This window comes from Pocillopora verrucosa, chromosome 1 (genome assembly GCF_036669915.1).
Source record: "Pocillopora verrucosa isolate sample1 chromosome 1, ASM3666991v2, whole genome shotgun sequence".
NCBI lineage: Eukaryota > Metazoa > Cnidaria > Anthozoa > Scleractinia > Pocilloporidae > Pocillopora > Pocillopora verrucosa.
In genome coordinates, this window is record NC_089312.1 from 26,691,182 (window position 1) to 26,712,263 (window position 21,082).

Consider the following 21,082-nt stretch of genomic DNA (forward strand, 5'->3'; position numbering starts at 1 on the left):
TCAATCAACACTTAGATCAACCTCTCTTGACTTATCAAATACCTTGCCTTTTTCTCTTCTCTGATTGGCTAAAAGAGCACTTGAACATTTGACTGGGTTCGCAATTGTGATGTGAAAGAGACTGTGAACTCTGAGTAAATCAGTCCGAATGTTAATTTCATTATTTCAGCGATTCATTTCCACTGCTGCCAACAGTTTATAAGACGGAAGTGGGTAAGTTAAGGCACTACCTTTCAAGACAATTAAGATCGATACAAACTGAACCGACACGAATGGAAGATTGAAATCTGCGAAAATCACTAAAAGTAGAAATTTTTACAGCTTACTTCTGGTTACAGGCCTCGCAAAGTTATGTGGAATTTTGACTGCAGCTCAACACCTTTTTCACTTGAAAATGCTAACAAGAGAAGAACTCCAACATCTCTGTCTTCACCAAATCATCTTTACCAACGTAGTTATCACCATCCAAAGTTGCTGGAAGCATCAAACTCGTTTTCTTTGGATGAATGAAAGGAGAGGATTTTTCTGCTCACTTCAATGGATCTACACGTTCCTGAGTAAGACTGTCTAGGCACAATTAGATTATAAGCCGTATATCAATGACTCTTTTTGTATCCAAGAAGTTAGGGAGCTCTGTTTAGTTATCACAAAGGATCATTTTTTTTCCGCCTGCATACTTGCTTGGCATCTTTGGGATGTGGAAAACATTTTGCAAGTAAATTTTTCATTTGGCATCATATTTTTGTGTTAGCTAGTTTTCGAAGGGAAAAGCTTTCAAAATTCTCACAGTTCTAGAATTTGGACACAACGTTGTAGAATTTCAGTATTAGATTTATCATCAAATTCCCGCTAAGCTTACCGTGCACGAGCTATCGAAGGTTTCCTCGCTCTGTATGACGAAAAACTCGTAAGAGATGGTTTCCATGGATTTTCGCTCAAAACAAAATCATTTGCTTCAGCTATCGATGCGATTAGTATCGAAATTCGGAGCTTTGGAAATTTAGATTATTTCAAAGTCTAATTTGAGAGAAAAACTACTTCAAACAGAGCAAATACCAAAACGAAAACAAAAACAAACAAACAAAACAAACTTTATTGAGTAAGGATTTTCATCGAGCGAGAGTAAACCACGAGTGAGACGCGATGGCTTCGTCGCTTCACCCCGTAAAGAAAAGAAACCAAAATCATACTCCTTCTCTGCATCAGAAATCAAGAATACCAGTCAGAATGACTCGCCTGAGCAGAGAGAATAAGAGAAGATCTTTGTCAGAGAACGAGTCTGATAACAAAGCGCAGCTAAAACAGGTAAATTTGCATAACATCTATCACTTGAGGCCAGATTGCGAGACAAATGTTTTATAAACAAATGTCGTCAGTAAAGTATTTCATAATGACAACTGTCTCTCCTGGAGGACCTGAGACTTAACGTCGTGTTTGGCTGTTGTTTGCCATTTTTATGTGATTCCGAAATCGGTTTTCACGTGTCTTAGAAGAAAAGCGACTAAGTCGTGAACGGAATCACGTATCCTAATTGCGGTTATCACTCATTTATATCATGACTTCATTTCTGCCAGTTTTAACTATCATAGTTACAAAAGGATGACTAACTATCATCCACAAATTCAACAGCTGCAACAAAAACAACGCCTCTTTTGCTTAAATAAACAGGTCTGGAAAGATGAGGAAGAACCACGCGTCACGACTGAGGAACTTGAAACGTACCGAAAGATGACAAAAATTTTGCAGGCTGACCTGGAAGAGAGCCAAGTTGAGATAAAGCGAATGCAGCTTAAGGAAGAATACAAAGAAAGAGAGCTGGCAAATTTAAAACGTGATTTCAAGAGAAAGGAGCGAAAATGGGAAGAAGGAAATGCATTCGTGGAAAAGGTTATGGTGGAAAGAAGAGAGCTATTGGATGATGTTGATTACTTGGAGGAAAGCTTAAAGAACAGTCAAGAAAGGAATGAAGATCTGATGTTTGAGGTTGATGAGCTGAAGATAACGATACAGGAAATGAACAGGGAGGAAGGGATGGAACACAGTCGCGATGGACGCGGACATCTACGCGAGGAAGTAGAGCTACTAAATGGATCCCAGGAGTTTAATGAACAGCGAATAGCTCTGTTAGAGAGTCAAGTGGAAGCGTTTAAAGCCGAAAGAGAAGAGTTCTTAGATGATGTTGATTACTTGGAGGAATGTTTGAAAAACAGTCAAGAAAGAAATGAAGATCTGGTGTTTGAGGTTGATGAGCTGAAGATATCGATACAGGAAATGAAAAGGGAGTACATGATGGAACACGGTCGCGGTGGATGCGGGCATCTACGCGAGGAAGTAGAGTTACTAAATGGATCCCTAGAGTTGAACGAACAGCGAATGGTTCTGTTAGATTACCAAGTGGACGTGCTGAAAGCAGAAAGAGAAGAGTTCTTTGATGATGTTGATTATCTGGAGGAATGTTTGAAAAACAGTAAAGAAAGAAATGAAGATCTCATGTTTGAGGTTGATGAGCTGAAGATAACGATACAGGAAATGAACAGGGAATATATGATGGAACATAGTCGCGGTGGATGTGGAAGTTCACGCGAGGAAGTAGAGTTACCTAATGGATCCCTGGTGTTGAATGAAGAGCAAGCAGTTTTGTTAGAGAACCAGTACCATGAGATAAAATGTGACACCTCAAAGACTTCAATGGATCTCAAAGATGAAATTGCGAAGTTACAAAAGGAAAAATCCAAACTATCCTCGGCACTATCAAAGGCATCAGACGAAGAAAACCAGTTGTATGAGTTAAAATTTGAAAACTCAAGGATCACAAGAACATTTGAAGATCATATAACAAGGTTAAGAAGAGAGAACTGCACTTTGACTGCCATACTATTAATGGCTTGCGAAAAGGATGACCAGTTGACTGAACTGAAAGAAAAAGGAGAACTGAAGAAGCAAAAAGAGTGTGGTTCTTATCCAGAGAAAGAGCTCTACGTGAGAATTGGACATCAAGAGAATCAGATGGTAACCAGGAGAGAAAAAGCTGCTTTACATCAGATAATGTTTTTGGATGATGAAAGTGATGTGGCAGCCCGTAGTCAAGGAGACACTATGAATATATGGTCAGTTTTATTCCTTTTTGCCAGTATATTATAATATAGTTTTAGGTAAAGCTACAACTGTTTCAGAATCTACCTTTTACTTCAATTTTTATCGCTGTTAACTCAAAAAGTTGACCGCATGAAGAAGTCTGAATGTTGAAAGGGGGTTGGTGGTAACAAGAAACTCGACAAAGATTTTCGTTGGCGGATAGAGACGCTTTTGGCCCAACAATTTTTGTCTCGAGGATATTCCTTGGCGGTTCTACCACCAAGTTAAGTAGAAACGAGCAAACTTGAAAAATTTGGTGAATGTATAAACTTTCAAAATATGGGTCTGGGATCCTGAGGCACCCTAACACTAACGCCATAATAACGGGATAATTATAACGCCTTACTTTTGAGGTATTTCTAAACTTTCGCCAACCTTTTCCCTGTCATCTATCAATGGATAATTTAGTGAAGTTAAATTTAATGAAAGTGTTTCTTTCCTCTCATTACAGGGTGAATGACTCCAGGATGGTGGAACGTTTTGAAACAAGGAGAGATCAACACTTCGACCGCGTCAGTATTACCGCTAAAGTTGACCTCACCATGCGGAAACTCTCAGCACACGGATCACCTAATATCGTTTCGATCCTTCTCTGCAGTGTTTAAAGTTTAGCAGAAGAACTATCAAAGCAACATATTTGCAAAGTGAAAGAAGTGTGACAATATAAGACATTTATTTTTGTCATTGAAATTTTTGTATGCAATTGAGATGATATTGAATTTTATTGTAGAGAAGGTATGCTTACCTTCTATAAATAAATGAATGTATTTTCTAAGCATTCGTGCTTTGACATTAAGTGCAAATATATTAAAATGTTGTAAAAAGTTGTTAACTTTTGCTCTGCGTTAGGAAAGGGGATGGTACAGAATAGGTGAGGGAACAATCTTCTCATTACAACTCTCGGGCCCTTAGAGTCTCAGTGGACCTTCCTCAACCCCCTCCCCCTTCGCAATATTCGATTTGAATCTCTTCAATTTTGAATTAATTAAAGGGTGTTATCGTCCGGGTTCGACAGAGGGCCCAGATTCTTCTTTGTCTCACGGTCCTGAGAGAGTGGACAACACCTCTCAATTTGAAGATGGAGCCCTAATTTGACGATGTTCCTTGCTCTATTCGATAAAATTCTTTTTCTTATGAATAAACGAGAGAAAATCGGATGGCTTTAGTGCAATGATTATGGCCTGTCATGGTTGAGAAGTTTTTCGCCACTGTCCATTTGTTTTGCGCCTTTCCAAGTAAAAATGCTTTTCCATACTTGGTTTCCATTTGGTGCATGCTGCCATCATTGGAGGATCATAACGGGTGATTGCTTTTACGGAAAACGGTTAAAATTTTGGCAATTTACGGCTAACGGTTAATATCTTTCCATTGTTGTCATCAGGGTAATGACAAAAAGGCTTTGACAAAACACAAACTCCTAATGCCCTTACTGACTTCCCTTCACGACCCCTCTAAAATTCACTGGAAATCATAATGAAATAGGGTCATAACCCTGATACCTTCATTATATACCACCACTGGTCGCCTCGAGAATTTTTACCTGATAATCAAATGGTGGACTTTTGTTGAACTAAAGCATGGCCTGGGCACTACTACGTTACGAAAAACACCCGGTTTCTTACATTTCTATGTCGTAAAGCTTGCCATAACGGTTTCAAAGAACTACATATTCCCCAGGAAGCGGTGGACAAATTATATATTGCTGCATTTGCCACTCATTTGTCGGAAAAGACAATGAAACGAAATGAACGTGCCACTTCAGGGAAATCGTGATCACCTTGCACCATCTTGGAAGTTTAAGGTGAACTTTTGCAAATATAATTTGTTCGTTTCTTCGCCAGGGAAAGATGTCAGTATCACCCCGTCCCAAAGCTAATGGATTGTTTTCGCCATTGTTTTCTTTATCCAAGAACTGAATTCATCATGAAGTATGAGGTTGTGCGGAATTAATACCGGCGTCACGGAGAATTCGGATACCCCAGTCGAAATCCCCCAGCGGACATAAACCCCTGGGCTCAAATCTCCTGGCGGGTATGGACCCCCGAAATCCCCAGGTGGTTATGGACCCCTGTCGCTGATTTAGACCCCCCCTTACAAAACTTTTGTTTTACAGTTTTCTCTCTATCTTGAATTTATCTGGTTTTTTTAGTGCAAACTCTTTGTCAATGCTCCTTGGAGACAGTGAGTGATCAAAACAAACGTATTTTTTTATTTAATGTTTTCTACTTAATGACAGTCATCTGTATGGTTTATCGTAGAAATATGACTTTCTTTGTTTTCGCAAAATACGACGTTCAATCGATCATTACTAAATCTTAACTTTACATTCTAAATCACTCGAACTCTGGAAACGATTCGAAGAAGCTACATTCCAAACAAAGTACCAAATGCTCGTTCATTAAATGTACTTTGATCGTAAGAAACTTGCGAAGGGCCATTTCCAACTGCTAGATCGTGCGCTAACCAGATCACAGCATTAGGGTATGTATTTCGAACCAACCAGATCGCAGCAATAATAATCTAGCACAAACCAGCTCAGATCACAGCATTACGGGTAGGTATCTCGCACTAGTCAGATCACAGCATCAGGGTAGGCATCACGCACCAATCAGATCACAGAATTAGGGCAGGTATCTCGCACCAATCAGATCACAGCAATAGCGTATGTATCTCTCACCAAACGGATCACAGCAATAGGGTATCTTTGACATGCATTTCGGTCCAATCAGAGTGTCAGGGTATTGTGCCTTTTGCCAATTATGTCATGGAATAAGGGTGCGGCAAAATAATGGAATGGAATTATCCAAACATTTAAACTCAGTAAGAATGTCATTAACGAAGAGTTTTGAGCTCATCTATCCAGTGCAATGGTTATGTCCTCCGTGAGGACCTCGTTGTTGTGATCTGTCGAGATAAGAAAGGTGTGAAGGGAACTGTTCTACCATTTAGAAGTTAAAAGGTGTTTTTTGTACCACTCCTTTTCTTACAACGCACACGCTGTCAGCCATCAGCGTCACACTAGGAAAATCGTTCGCATCTTGGAACCGGTAATGTCTGCGGACAAATATCTAAGCATATTTTCGCGCCAAATGGAGGCTATTTTTTATACGTGTGTGCGTAGGTGAGGGAGCAAAGAAAAAAAAACAAGAAGTAAAGCTTAAAAAGTTAAAAAAGAGATTAATTTCCAACGTCAGACAATCATTTACATCTTTGAAAGAAGTTCCGAAAACTCTCTCAGTTTACCTGCACAACGACAATAATGGTATATTTCGATATAGGTTTGTACTTGCTTTTCATTTTAAAAATGTTATTTACAATAATCCTTCAATTGTTTGTTCTTCAGCTCATTGGTTACATGAGCCTTCGGTTTTTCTTTGTCAGGCTCTTCAAGTTTGTGTTGGAAGGAAAAAGATGGAAGTGTGTTTAATTGAGAAATCTTTATTTAATAAAAAAACCAATCTTATTCTCTTATTCTTAGAATTCACTTGCAAGCAATAAAAGCTAACCCGTTTACACGTCTAGGAACAAATAAAACTAATTCTTCTTCCAAGGGCAAAACAGGTAAGAAAATTACCGCTCGTTTAAAGAAACTACGGAAAAAAAAGCAACCTCAAGACTGAAGTCTTTTGGTAGAGAAACGTGACGTTTCCTCGCCCCTATAAGGTGAAAATAAGGAGCGGAAGAGAAATTTCCGAATTCAGCTCGCCAAATATTTTCACAGCCGCTGTTTTCCGTCTTAAATCTTAAACGATAGAGGCTGCAAAGTCGCTATTGAACCTTGGTTAACCGGAAATGAAATAGCGAAGAAAGGAAAAAAATACATCGATGTCGTGTCATCACTAATACGTCCAAATACATCGATTTTGGTTGAAGTGTCTCGACTCAGTCGCCTTGATATACGAATCTAAAACAACAATATTTGTTGTTTTATAACTGTGCATGTCTCCTATACAGTCTAAAGAATACAGTATAAAGCACTTAGCACATTTCTGGTTCAAGAACGGAACTATGCCAAACACATAAAGAAGACAAAGCGTCAATTGTGCGTCACAGCACCAAACTAGCTAATAAAAGTATAAATTCATTATTTTCACTACTCGCCAAGGGTAGTTAATACGACCGTGTTCTTTTATCAATGCCATGCGTCTAACTAAAGACACATTTTTCACACAGTTAGCATTCCTTGACGTAGGCTTTGATAAGCTCTTTAAGTTACAAGAGGCTTTTGCTATTAGCTGCATCTACCGTTCGTCAAATTTACATCACTGAGCAACACTTGCATTGTGGCGATGAAAGCCCACCTTTCTTCGCTTTTGTACTTTTCTTTTCTTCTCCTGCCGTCTCAGGCGTTAACAGCATTAGCACAGGTAATGTTTCATCAGCACCTTCTTCCTTCTCCATCGAATCGGCAACTTGAGGTTGTGCCTCTCCCAGAGAATCCGGAATAAGCTTCTCTTCATAGGGAATATCTGTATAAGGTTCCATCTCAGATTCGTCTCCGCCCTGTGTTCTGTTTGGCAGCGAAGACTCCTTAACTTTCCGAGGACTTTCCATCACGTTAAACTGCTCCTGAGACTCAAGAATTCCACGATCCTCCGATGCAGCCAAAGGTGCAGAACCTTCGCTTTCTTTCTCGGGTAATATTTCGGGAGCTGAGAGCCTCTTCCGAAGCACGTAACGGATTAATTCCACCTCACCATCCATGTTCCCCTCATGAAACTGCTTGGTATAAGAAGTTGAGGAGAGCATTTCTTCTGTTGTGACCGTGTCAGGAAGAGAATTAGTTGAACTGCTGGCTGCCTCGAAAGTCTTTTTCTCGTAAACCGTTTTGGTTACAATGGTTTCACTGTCGTTTGCAGATTGCTCATCAGTACTTTCTATTGACGTTACAACCGATGTTGTGGTCGTGATGAATTCGGTCGGCTTAGTGTCTTGCCAATTTTTGTTTACTGCTTGCTTGCTGTGTGCCACGTCAAATTCCTTTTGTTTTTGTTCTTCCTCTCCCTCTAGCACTAAAAGATCAGGATAAAACTCAACTTCATTCTTCTGTACAACAGGGGCAGCTATTTCTTTTACGGAGTCCTCGCCTTCCTTCCTTTTCTCTACTTGAGGTATGTCTAACACAACAACCGACGGAGGCTCGTCCTTAGAAAAGCATTCTGTTTCTTGGGTGTCACCTTCCTGCTCGTCATAAAAAGCATGAGAAACGGGTTTCTTTTGAACTATAACTGTAACAACTTCGTCGACAATGTCTTGCTTTTCTTGTGTATCAGGATACGTTTCTTGGAATTGTTCTCCAAAGATTTCAGGATCAAGGGGCGACCCCATGTTGAGTGAAGCTCCCCTCTTCTCAATCTTGAAGACTGCCTCTTCCTCGACGGGTTCTTTGTCGCTAGTTGGTGCTAATTCCACTTCTTTACTGTATGGTTGTCCTGAAGATGGCTTTTCGATTATCGATTCAATATTACTGAGCAAGGACTCCACCGTGGCTTTGTTGTCTTCCTCTGCCACGTCTACGAACTCATCACCAGGAGTTTCATGATCGAGCAGCACCTTTGGCTGAGTTGAAGCAGTTTTCCTCTCTACCACTACAAGCTGCGCTTCTGTGACTGGTTCTTCTTGTTCTGTTGGCTTTTCTTTTGTCAGAATTTGTAGGGCGTCTTCCACTGGTTTCTTTCCTTCGTCGTCCCTACCGTCGAACACCGCTTCCAGATCTTTAATGTCCATTTCTTCGTCTTTTTTAGGTTCCCCTGGTAGTTCGGGTGAAATAACATCACCATTTTTTTGCTTTACCGGTTCTTCAGCCTCTTCTAAAATAGGATGGAACGAGAGCGACCGAGGCTCCGACTCTACTACAGTGGTGGATGCTTCTTCTACTGGTTCCTGAATGTCGTTGCTTTCTCCTTCGCCATACAAGTGCTCCATGTGAAGTGACACAGGCCTCTTTTCCACAACCTCGAGAGAAGCCTCTTCTATTGTTTGCCTAACTTTATCGTTTTCCCCGTGATCAAAAGTGGGTTCCAAGTTAAGGGATGCAGGCTGCTTCTGTACAACAAGGGGTAATTCCTCGAAAATTACACCTCCTGTTTCATAAGCTTTTGTCGTTGGTTGAGTCTCTTCTCTTTGGTCTTTTTCTCGCTTGATTGTGACTAGTTCATCCCCGATGTCTTCAGACTTGTCTTCATTGCTCTTGATCTCAACCTCAACCTTCTCTTCTAACATGGGATGATAACAGAACAATCGCGGCTCTGATTCTACTGCAACAGAGGAGGCTTCTTCTATTGGTTCTGGGGCCTCATTGCCTTCGCCGTCGTCAAACAAATGCTCCATGTGAAGTGAGACGGGCCTTTTTTCCACAACGTCGGGAGAAGCCTCCTCTACAGTTTTCCTGACCTCATCGTTTTCCTCGAGTACAAATGCAGCTTCCATGTGAAGTGATGCTGGTCGTTTTTCTACAACAAGGGGTAATTCCTCTGTTATCTCGTCCTTTGTCTTCAACTTTGTCATTTCTGCTGTCTCTTTTACGGCGCCTTTTTCGTATTTGATATCAATCAATTCATTACCGTCGTTCACGGTCTGGTCATCATCTTTTTCTTCAACCCTCTCTTCGAGCATCGAGTGATAAAAGAACAGTCGCGGCTCTGATTCCACTGCAAAAGTCGAAGCTTCTTCAATTGGTTCTGGATCATCGGTGCTTTCTCCTTCATCAAACAAGTGCTCCATATGAAGTGACACGGGCCTTTTTTCTACAACTTCGGGGGAGGCTTCCTCTATTGTTTGCTTCACTTCATGGTTTTCCTCGAGCTTAAAGGCAGCTTCCATGCAGGGAGGTACAGGTGGTTTTTCTATAACAATGTGTGGTTCCTCTGATATTTCGTTCCCTGTATCTATTGATTTTATCACTTCCGCGGTTTCTTTTCCTTTGCCATTTTCGAACTTAATTGCGACTAGTTCATTCCCAATGTCTACAGAATTATCATCGTCATCCTCATTCCCAACTTGATCTTCAACCTTCTCTTCTAACATCGCATGATAACACAAAAATCGTGGCTCTGATTCCACTGCGACAGTCGAAGCTTCTTTAATTGGTTCTCGGACCTCAGTGCTTTCATATTCATCAAATAAGTGCTCCATGTGAAGTGACGAGGGCCTCTTTTCTACAACCTCGGGAGAAGCCTCCTCCACTGTTTGCCTGACCTCATCGTTTTCCTCGAACTCAAATGCAGCTTCCATGTGAAGTGATACAGGTCGTTTTTCTACAACATGGGGTGGTTCCTCTGATATTTCGTCCTTTGTGTCTAAAGATTTTGTCATTTCCGCAGTCTCATTTCCGGCGCCTTTTTCGAATTTGATATCGACTAGTACATCCCCAGCTTCCACAGAATTTTCATCATCTTTTTCTTCGACCTTCTCTTCTAACATAGTGTGATAAACGAACATTTGCGGCTTCGATTCCACTGCGACAGTCGACTCTTCTTTTATCGGTTCTCGAACCTCAGTGTTTTCACCTTCACCAAACAAGTGCTCCACCTGGAGTGACACGGGCCTCTTTACTACAACCTCGGGGGAAACCTCCGCGATTGGTTGCCTGTCCTTATCGCTTTCCTCATTCTCAAATACAGCTTCCATGTGAAATGATACAGGCCGTTTATCCACAACGAAGGGCAATTCTTCCGCTATAACCTCCCTGGAATCAGAATAATTTTTCGTTTCCAAGTCTTTTTCAGGCTCCGTGTCTATTGATTCCCCTTTGACCTCCAAAAAACTGTCATGAAAGTTATCCTCCTCTTCAACTTTATCAACACTCTCTTCTAACATTGAATGGTAATAGATCGACCGTGGCTCTGATTCTACTGCAACTTCAGAGGCTTCTTTTATCGGCTCTTGAACTTCGGTGCGGTCTTCCTCACTGAACATCTGTTCCATGTGAATAGATACAGGCCTCCTCTCAATGACCTCAGGAGAATCTTCATTAATTATTTGCTTTACTTCTTCCATGCTAAGCGACGAAGGCTTCTTCTCTACCTCCTCAGCAGATATCTCCACCTTTTTCTCTCTAGTGCCTTCTTCCTCCTCGTGGTCAAACACAGCCTCCAAATGCAGAGATGGCGGCCGCTTATCTACAACAGAAGGAGATTCTTCCTCTATAACACTCATCGTGTCCGCAGCTTCAGTCTCGGTTTCCTGATCCTTTTGGGACTCCATAACAATCGATTCTTTATCTATTTGAACAATATCCACATCAACCTTTGCATCGCCTTCTACTGTTTCGACTCTCTCTACCAGCAGAGGGTGGTAATGGGATGATCGTGGTTCTGATTCCTTTGCTACGAGGGAAACTTCCTCTGATGGTTCCCGAAGTTCACTACTCTCATTTTCATTCGATACTTGCGACAATTGACGTGACCCAGGGAGCTCTTTGATGATTTCGGGTGCACTCTCCAAGGTAAACTGTCGGACCCCGTTAATTACTCCCTCATCAAGAACAGCTTCCACAAGCGGTAACGTGGGTTTATTTTCCAAAATAATCATGGAATCTTTATCGATAGGATCTTTCTCATTTCCTCCTTGGACGCTCTCCACTACTTCAGAATTACTCTTCATGGAAAGTAGTTCTGGGTTATTTTTCTCTGTTACGTTTACATTATCTTCGATGAATTCTCTGCTCTCCAAAGTAACACCATTAACTGTTATTGATTCAGTGTGGTAAGTAATGGTTTTCTTTTTAACGACAACAGCTGAATTTTCTTGAAGAAGATTATTAGTCGTTTGCTTCTCGTTTCTCTCAGATGACAATTCCTTCATTTTGTTTTCTCGTTCTTGTTCTCGTTCTTCTTGCTCTTCGTCTTCTTCATTTAGACTATAGGGAATTTCTATCTTCGTCCCTGATCGATCAACGCGCCTTGAAAAAGTTGTAGCAGTGGTTGTTGTTACTGTTAGTCCACCTTCTCCAGTTCCAATTTCATTAAATTCTTCATGTTGTAAGTTGTGAGAGCCCTCGCTAGGAGCTAATTCATCTTCGTCCTCGAGATCGAAAAAACCATAGTTAACCAGTCCGTCGCTCTTAGGTCCATTAAAAATCACTATATTCTTATCATTTAAAGCCTCTTCTTCATCCTCCTCGAGAGAATTTCCTCCATTTGGCTCATCATGTTCTTGGCACTGCGTTTCGTTTTGGTCAACATCACTTTGACCATTTCCATCGATTGACGAAATACTCACATGGGGAGTTATTGAGCCACTGTTTTCCAATGACAAGGCTTTTTCCTCCATATTCTTTGGCTAGCTTTTTCGCTATTTTATTCTGTCAGTGCTATGAAAAAATGTAACAGAAGAGTGATTAGTTGGTGAATTTAACCCTTCACATCCAAACATCAGTATGTATATTCTCCATACTGTTCTCCATAAATTTCCTAAGGTGCTGACAAGGAGATTTTGCTTAACAATCAAGAGCTCCTGTACTTGTTGATCATTTCCATTAGTCTCATGACCTTAATGTTTGATTTAGGGGTGACACGATGAGGAAAAATTTGACGCTAGTCGCTCTTAGTGGTTGAAATGTTAGCTCCCTTGTTGCCCGTGTCATAGCGGATTTGGACCCACCCGGTCCCTTTCTGAACCTCGCCCCCTCTCCCGCGTACTATGCAAGTGTAGGTTATAGTTAGGTAAAATCAAATGATCATCTTGTGAGATTCCACATGCAAAATATACTTGAGAATAGATACAAACCTTTTCCCTAATTTACTAGTGGTTTTACAAATGGATCACACTTGTAGACGTAAGTATGTCAGTAGAAGACACCAGCGGACAACAAAGTGCATTTCATAATTTACAACAGAAGTAAAATCATTATTGTCAGTATCCTGCCGCCGTATTTTACCCGAATGTTGGCATAACATGATTCAGTGAAATCTGAGTGAGGAATGGATGCACATGGTTTGAGAAGGGCTTGTTTTGGACCTAGGGAGTCCAAATGTGCAATGGGAGGGGGTCCAGATCCCATGCAAAAAGCCCATTTAACTTAACGTCGGTTTGCTTTGGCAGATCACAGAAAATTTCGGAACAACAAGTTTATGTCGGGGCGCACAACATCATCAGGCTAACTCTTACTGTTGACTTCCGGAAAAGATGGCACAAAAGTAAACTCAGCACGCGCGCGTGCTCTGTGAGTTTCCACACGCGTGCCTCGCGCAAAATATTAACATGGCATTTTGAAAAAGCTTAACTAATCTCATTGAAAAAGAGAGATTGATCCTCTCTTGCACTCCGACTAAATACAATCTATAAGGAATTTTTCATTCATGGAAATGTGTAATGTAAGACGGTGATAAGCATATATTTAGCAAGTTTGACCAAGATCGCCAACTTAATACACTCACAGGTCAAAGGTTTCGATTTGAGTTTGTTTACCCTTGCCAAAATCATTTACAAATGAAAATGTGACAAAATTACTGTGAGACAATAACAGAAGAACCACAGGAAGTCACATATTTTGGATGCAATTATATGTCAAGGTAGCCGAGGAAAGGAGACACCGTAGCTAATCAGATTTTAATTGCAGCGAACTGTCCAACGCAGAAAAGGAAACTGACCCTCCCGAAGCGAAGAACTTTAATCTCACTCTAAAGGCATGGATATTTGAAGGTCTCACACGAGAGCAAAACAGACATGCAACAATAGGCATCACAAAAAGGTTAATTCAAACCAATTAACAAAATAGAAATTAAATAAAAACAAACAAAAGAACAGAGCTGTCTTCTGTCTCTGCTGAGGCGCGAAAATAAAACGATGCGAAATTTAACGGTTGCATGTAATCAACATGGATTGTATATTGCGATGAAACAGCTTATTGAAGATTTCAATATATACTATATCGACCTAAGTGTGTCAAGGCAAAAAGTTATTTCGTTTTATGAATGTAGGGAAGTTCTGCAATGTGACAGACGTTTTAAAATGCCTGCAGGGGTCGAACGCTTGTTGAGAAAGGTCAGTGGATATCACGAATTTTTGGCCGAATGTATTTTTACAAAAAAATTACTCGGTATTGAGCAATTATTTACCATAGTTTACTTTCCATATATGGATTTACAGACATAATAACTATGAACAATGGCAGCTACTGATCTGATAGTGACATGTTGATAGGGATGCGTTTTAATTTTATGTAAATGGTTATTCCAGATGGCATCACCTGTAATAAAATTTTAGTCATTGAAAGAAGATGAACTAAAGCGCTCAAATCTGTTGGAAAGGTTTAACGAAAACTTAAAGGGAAAAATAAATTTCAATAAAATTCCGCAGCGTCCTAGATAAGTAAAGACTTCGGAAAAAAATACAATGTAGCCCTTGAAATATGGTTTATACATTGTTGCTTCAATTCATTGTCTAGGTCAGGTTCTGTCAACGAAAATGCGCGATAAAAGTAGAGCTTCCTGATTTCAAACGCAGAAAGGCGACTAATTTCATCATGTTTACGATTTCTTGACCGTTCATCGCTCTTGAACAATTGGGAATTGAAGAATACAATGTGTTTCTGACAACATTTTTCACGCGCGCTCAAAACATTTGTGTAAATGTTGGTTTTAAACAGTAGGAGCTCATTGTGACAATCGCATCGGAAGCTGATGTCTGATCCTAACTTGTCAGTTCCCATGTTAACAATCGTAATAAAAAAACTCTCCGTGGCACTCACCTTTGGAGATGAAAGCTTTGACACTTCAATCCTGGTAGAAGTAAACAAACCAGTATTCGCAGTGCGAGATCACGCTTAGAAAAATCGCCTTCGATCTGAAATATGATGATTCACTTAGATGGCCAAATAAGATAATGAAGATTGTCGATCGAATTTCAGGTTTCGAAACTTTAAGGTCCTTGCAAATCGAAATTTCATTTCTTTATTCCGATATCGTTCGCAGCAGGGTGATCATGTGTGGTTTCCGCCGAAACGTAATTCCCCGCATATTTTTAAAATACCATTTCTATATTTGTGGTCTACATTTCATGTCTATTTCATGACACGCAGCTCAGACAAGATTATCACGCGCGCGGAGCGGATAAGTATAACGTGCGCCTGCGCGCTTCCGCGAGAACAAGTCACAGCTATCGGACACACTGGAATCAAAGCCAGTTAATAGTGCAACTGCCAAGAATGTTAGATCTTAATCACAATTAATGTTAGGCTTAATCACAACCGAAATACATCTCTGAAGAACAAACAAACCGAAAAAAAGAGGTACCAAACACTTACTCACAGCAAAGGCAACAGGGTGTCATACAAACAGAAATGGGGAAAATTATTTTGCACCCTGGTTACTCTTTAAACATTAAAAAACTTCTAAGAATTATCACCTTGGACATGTTCCAGTGATGACTGGCACCAAATTTACTTTCTTGATTGACTTACGCAAAATTGTACAACAGCTAGACAGAAGAATAAATTATTTGATCATTAGACTGTGATGTTAAAAAAAACAACTGTGACTGTAGCTTCAAATTCTCCTAGCATTAGACTGTGTAATTTCACTTTCCAACATATCAATTATTGAACCACAAAACAATTGCTGCATACAAAAGTAACCACAACTTTCCAAAAATGAAACATTACTCCTTTTTTATTAAAGCCTGTTGTCAAGTACACAAATGTGACACTTATTTCACCATCACATAATTATTTCCCTGAGCTTGTTCTCAACTCCCAATAAACATTTCACTCTTATGAATTACGGTAAAACAATAAATTATTATAGTACTCACAGAGTGAAGACAATATTTACATTTTCATAGCTAAGTAATTGCTATCCCAAGAGAAATGACAAATTGTCAGTTTTAAACAAGTTATAAAAAAAGCCCTTGATGCAAATTGTAAAAAAAATACAAAAATTGTCTGAATTAATTTCACCTCCAACTAGTCATATGAAGAGTTTCCTTCTTTCACATGACAACTGCTTTAAGTTATGGAAAATATATTAAGTCACAGAAAATATATTAAGTCACAAATAGAAAGCACATATCAATAGAATAATCTTCATTTCACCCAGAGACCAAAATAGAATTTAGTTGCGGCTTGGAGCACTGGAACTGCTAAGGATTGAGGGTCACCAGAAATTTTAGTTGGAGGCCATGAAATATTCCTCCATGGTGGGTGCATAAACATTCCACAAAATGAATATAATTATACAACACAGACTGCTGAAATTTTTCAACCAGGCAAATCATTCACAATGATGTTTGCAGTAATGTAAGCATCAAACACCATCCATTTTATACAAACATTGTGAGCAATTAAGCTCAAAGTAATAGCAACCGCATACATGCAGCCCCAACAAAACAACCCAAATTTGATACTTCAAAATTCAGCATCAAATGAATAAAATCACTCAGAGGCTCTGGGAATATTAAACCTACTAATGCTGTTGATATCTTGATGCTCATGGTTGGGCTGTCTAAATTGTGCCATGAGTTATTCTCAAGTATTGAAATTTCATTTCACTCCTGGGTTATTACTGAACCCTCAAAAGTGTGAAAACCATAATTAAGGCAATGATGTACATAATAAAAAAACTAGCTCCAAGACCAATGGCCAAATAGGAAAAAGTACGGGCTGAGTTAGATGCTACTCTTGCAGAGTTGTAGTCTCCACGTGCCATGGAATTACGCACCTAGAAAAAGAACAATTTGTCATAAAAAATCTCAAGGTAAGCGATTTCTGGGATAAGAAAATACTGATACTAGGTCAATATATTCCCCTCCAAATACTACCTAACACACTGCTCCCAGATAACTCCCCTATCCCCCCACCCCACCCCACCTCAGAACAAATGGGAAAGGGGAGGGAAAAAAAAGTCAAATAAAACTCAGTTATTGGTCTTTTTTGAAACTGTCTGGGGAAGTATGTTAGTTGGCCCATGAGGCAGTCCATGAGGTTTTCAGGTCACTCTTGATTCTGATTTAAAGATGCTGCCCTCACACTTGGCATTAAAGACACAATTTCCAGAAAACTGTTGAGATCATATTTCTCCGTGATGCTAAAAAAATGTTTGAATCCATATGCGTAAGTGCATTCAAGAAAAACATTTGACCATAGAGCTGTAGGTTTATTAAGCCAAGTCAAAAATACACACTTGCCTCATTAGATTTCAGTATAGCCAAGATACCCACAGGCCAGCAACAACAGAGGCAGGCAAACCAAGCCAGCCCTTGGTAATCAGGAGGAGAGGCTTGAACATTTGCTTGCACTGCATAAGGTGGACCAGGTTGCTAAAAGATGTCAAAACATCAATGTTACACAATTATTATCTGCCACAACTAGGAGAGTTTTTTTTCAAAAGGGTGGCATTTATAATTGGTGGATATTTTGCCATTTGAAGACCATTTTTGCACAGTTGGGTCCTTAATTGGAATTTCAAAAAGGATTATAATGCTTTAAATTCTCACATCTAATTTTAATGTAGGAGATTAAATCATACAGTTTCTGAAGCATCTTTGTCTTTTGAACTCTATGACCAGGCTAGGGGCTTGAACAAGGATCAAAGCTAACCAGTATGTAACTGACTGTGTACTTTAACCCTTTTACTGCTTTGAGGAAGTACTGAGTATGTCCTGTATCAGATTATACATAAGATATGAGAATGTACTCAGTATGTGCTAAGTTGTGGTACTTGTATGAACACTACTGTACACAGAAAAAACAATCAAGCTGCATATAAATATACTTATGGAAGCCTGATAAAGACTTGTTCATTTGGTGACAGAGATACCAAAAAATTCTGGTGATGAGGAAGATAATTCTGGCACTGAATTTGATGAGGAAAGCAATAGAGATTATCCCTTAAGTCTGATCCACACTGGGATGAAAAACCAGTCAGCAGCAAAAAGGTTAAAATAGGACAAAATCTTTTCAATTGAGATGCAGAAAACGTACTGTAGTGACCATGAAACCACCAGCTGGAGCACCATGGTACACTTGACCACCTTGAAAACTAGATGGAGCTTGGTAATTGGGTGGTGCTTGGTAACCAGGTGGTGCTTGGTAGCCTGGTTGCAATTGGTAAACAGGAGGAGGTACTGAGTAACCTGGCTGTTGAGGGTAAGGAGAGGGGGGATCTGCCTGATAAGGAGGTGGTAGATCATCAGTTGGTTTATTCTCTGTGTCTGGTTGAGAATCTGGGATGAAAATTTTAGGAAAATATGTTAATACTTTAAAATAAAAAAAATTAAAATCTCAATAGATGTGTCATTGAAACTGTGATTGCCTTTAATTTGCGAGGTTTGATTTTCGCAAGTGGAATTGTTTATCAGTTGTGTGCAATTATGGAAGACAGTATAATACAGTACTATTTGTTGTAATGAAAATTTAAACAATGAACAAAATGGAAATTTGTAAAAGAAACAGAATTTAGGATGAAGAAACAATGAAATAGAGGGACGGCAAGAAGGGGGGGGGAACTCTGTAACAGTTAAAATTCTCCAGCAAACAAAGTGAGTTAGGTCACATGTCATCAGAGGCTATATTGATCAGCCTCAGTATTTTTTGGTCTGGCAATGAAAAAAATCAGTCCATGAAAGACTTCTTTTCTGCAAAGCCTTTTCTAAAATCAGACAGTCACATAGCTGCATGATACCAGTGTACAAATGTATATACAACTTTCAGCAGCTAGCTGAGGTGTAACTTAAAAACACTGTAACTACCTAATAACACTGCATTTTTCAAACATTTCCTTTGTATTTATTTATTGAAAATATCTGTGAAAACACAGGAAATGGCATTTCCGAGAAGCCTTAAATAAAAGTTTTCCAAACCACCCTAGTTAGAGGACCTTTGTTGTTCGATACTTTCTGGTTGTCTGTACACCTTAAAGATCTGACCCTTGGCCCCAGACTTTGAAGAAGATGTCAACTTCTCATCCATACATACAAGTATTTCAATGAGGGGGGAAGCTACTGAGTTTGTCAGATATGAAAAATTATTACCAACCATAATAAAGCCACTTTCACAATGACAACAAGATTTGTGAACAACATAATTTCCTGAAATGGATATGCAATTACCGAAGCTAGAAGCAGGGAATTAGAAAGGAGTACTAAACTCTTAAGTTTATGTGTGACTGTTCGGTTTCATTTCTAACTGGCATGATCTCAGTATATGAGGGATTCCTAAATGCAAGTAAATACACATTTGAAACTACATTAGCCATTAGATTACTCACTGGAAGATGGGAGTAATACAATAAAGGGCAGGAGTTGGGAAGCAAAGGGGCACAAAAGTACTGGAGGTTGGAGAAAGTGCTACAGGAGGTGGTAGGCTGTGACCCCCCTGTCTCCTCCCCTCCCCCCCCCCCAATGATTACATTATGATAATACCATTCTGCATTACAATCAAGTTAGAGAATACAGTTGAAATTCATTACACTCTATAACACAGCCTTTTGATTTGGCATGCAACATGCACAAGACAAGGCAATCTAATCTCTAAAATTTGATGACTTACATTTCTACGAATAAATTTCAGTTACAGTGGCAATGCATTTACCTTTTGCTGCCATAACTTGAGGTTATATGAGTAGCCACCTTCCCTTACAATGTTAGCCAGCAGTCAGATCTGTTTCAATAGAACAATTTATCATTAGAATTGCTGATCAAGGTGCCATCAAACCTCATGAAGGGGCCAACTGATGGCTTATTCATTGTGAAGTATATTTCAGTTTCATTTCACACTGGTATTAACCCATCACGATAAACTGTCTGATCCCAAACAAGGTACCGTTTTTTAGGAGCAAAAACTGTGACGGTCAGAAATGAAATCAATATTTCCCAGTTCAAGATCATTTTTGCATAAGTTTGGAAGATCTCGAACACTTACATAAACGCATGAAGACAACTAAAATACGAACGTCTAACACAATGTATTAAATACATGATATGCGCTTACTGCACTCAAAACTGAAAAAAAAATTATTTATTCGATTCTGGTAATATATTAAAACAAAGAAAGGGCATCCGTAAGCATTGAATTCATTGCAGTCGCAGTCTCCGCGTATTTCGTGCTAGTTGTGACGCTACCGAGAAAAATTCGACAAGTAACAGATACGTCGCTTTAACTGAAAAAACACACGAAAAGATAAAAACAATTTTAAAAAAAATCCCTAAGATTCTGATTTACGTATTCAAACACAAATTCTATTTCCTACGTCCAAACAGGGCTAAGGAGTGGTAAGACCGGTAGTTAACTACATTTACAATACCTTGGTCAATAAGTTACAGACTTAGTCTTGCGAAAAAGCACTTCCAAACTACAGTGTGAAGTAATTTCAAAATCGAACAAACAAACAATCACGAACAAGCATAATCACGACTCTGCCATAAGTTCAGTGAGCGCGTGAGAAGAAGTTAAAAAGGCGCTGGCTACTTACCAAGAGAAAGTAAGAACACGTCTTCTTCTTAGAGCTATTAGTTCCCGACTAAAGAGCAAGATCAATCACCTTCATTCGAGCAGTAAAGAGCAGAAAAACGCACCGCAAGCGCGATGATCACGCCAAGTGAATAAAGCTAAAGGAATACTTTAAGTTGCGTCATTACCCCGTGGGAGTGAGGAGTGGCGGGGGGGGGGGGGAGAGGGGGAGGAGGACATCTGTCTAACTACATTAGCGTAATGTACATGAAAAATTGCAAACAGTAGAAAGGTTTCCAAACTAATTTTGGTGGTCAAGGAAGAAGCTCGAATCAACCATCACACAGAGTTGGAGAACGAGAGATCTAATTGATCGTTCAACTGAAGACATGTTTTCACTCCATTTTAAATATAACTGAAACTATGTTAAACAATTTATCAGTTTGGCAGTATTCGTGATAGATCACCGGTAGATTTTGAAAAAGGAATTCGTTTCAGCTGGAGAGAGAGCAGAAAGCTAGTATTTAATTAGATTAAAAAAAAACAGTGAGGAAAACCCCG

At 39.6% G+C, this 21,082-nt stretch overlaps 3 protein-coding genes across 3 annotated transcripts; 1 reads left to right on the forward strand and 2 right to left on the reverse strand.

Moving 5' to 3' along the window:
* The first annotated feature begins 1,134 nt into the window (after positions 1-1,134).
* On the forward strand, positions 1,135-3,801 carry LOC131771676 (trichohyalin-like). Its single transcript, XM_066174547.1, has 3 exons — positions 1,135-1,305; positions 1,669-3,107; positions 3,587-3,801. The coding sequence occupies exons 1-3, from the start codon at positions 1,144-1,146 to the stop codon at positions 3,738-3,740; spliced, it is 1,755 nt and encodes a 584-aa protein (XP_066030644.1). The 5' UTR covers positions 1,135-1,143; the 3' UTR covers positions 3,741-3,801.
* Positions 3,802-6,562: 2,761 nt separating this feature from the next.
* LOC131771647 (microtubule-associated protein futsch-like) lies at positions 6,563-15,103 on the reverse strand. The gene is made up of 2 exons (XM_059087502.2): positions 14,828-15,103; positions 6,563-12,448 (listed from the first exon to the last, which is right to left on the reverse strand). Exon 2 carries the CDS (start codon positions 12,406-12,408, stop codon positions 7,393-7,395), a length of 5,016 nt encoding a protein of 1,671 aa, XP_058943485.2. The 5' UTR covers positions 12,409-12,448; positions 14,828-15,103; the 3' UTR covers positions 6,563-7,392.
* Positions 15,104-15,622: 519 nt separating this feature from the next.
* On the reverse strand, positions 15,623-20,705 carry LOC131771585 (proline-rich transmembrane protein 1). Its single transcript, XM_059087399.2, has 5 exons — positions 20,544-20,705; positions 19,664-19,732; positions 18,056-18,297; positions 17,260-17,391; positions 15,623-16,793 (listed from the first exon to the last, which is right to left on the reverse strand). Exons 2-5 carry the CDS (start codon positions 19,674-19,676, stop codon positions 16,635-16,637), a joined length of 546 nt encoding a protein of 181 aa, XP_058943382.2. The 5' UTR covers positions 19,677-19,732; positions 20,544-20,705; the 3' UTR covers positions 15,623-16,634.
* Between the last annotated feature and the right edge of the window lie 377 nt (positions 20,706-21,082).

What these genes read in the sequence shown, in the direction of transcription:
- LOC131771585 (XM_059087399.2), bottom strand. An exon ending in GTGGTTTCATGGTCACTACA is followed by an intron (nt 17,392 to 18,055) that starts GTACGTTTTCTG and finishes GACATCTTTTAG; the next exon opens with CAACCTGGTCCACCTTATGC. An exon ending in CTATACTGAAATCTAATGAG is followed by an intron (nt 16,794 to 17,259) that starts GCAAGTGTGTAT and finishes TTCTTTTTCTAG; the next exon opens with GTGCGTAATTCCATGGCACG.
- LOC131771676 (XM_066174547.1), top strand. Translation starts at nt 1,144, where the DNA reads ATGGCTTCGTCGCTTCACCCCGTAAAGAAAAGAAACCAAAATCATACT. An exon ending in ACAAAGCGCAGCTAAAACAG is followed by an intron (nt 1,306 to 1,668) that starts GTAAATTTGCAT and finishes TTAAATAAACAG; the next exon opens with GTCTGGAAAGATGAGGAAGA. An exon ending in GGAGACACTATGAATATATG is followed by an intron (nt 3,108 to 3,586) that starts GTCAGTTTTATT and finishes CTCTCATTACAG; the next exon opens with GGTGAATGACTCCAGGATGG.
- LOC131771647 (XM_059087502.2), bottom strand. Translation starts at nt 12,408, where the DNA reads ATGGAGGAAAAAGCCTTGTCATTGGAAAACAGTGGCTCAATAACTCCC.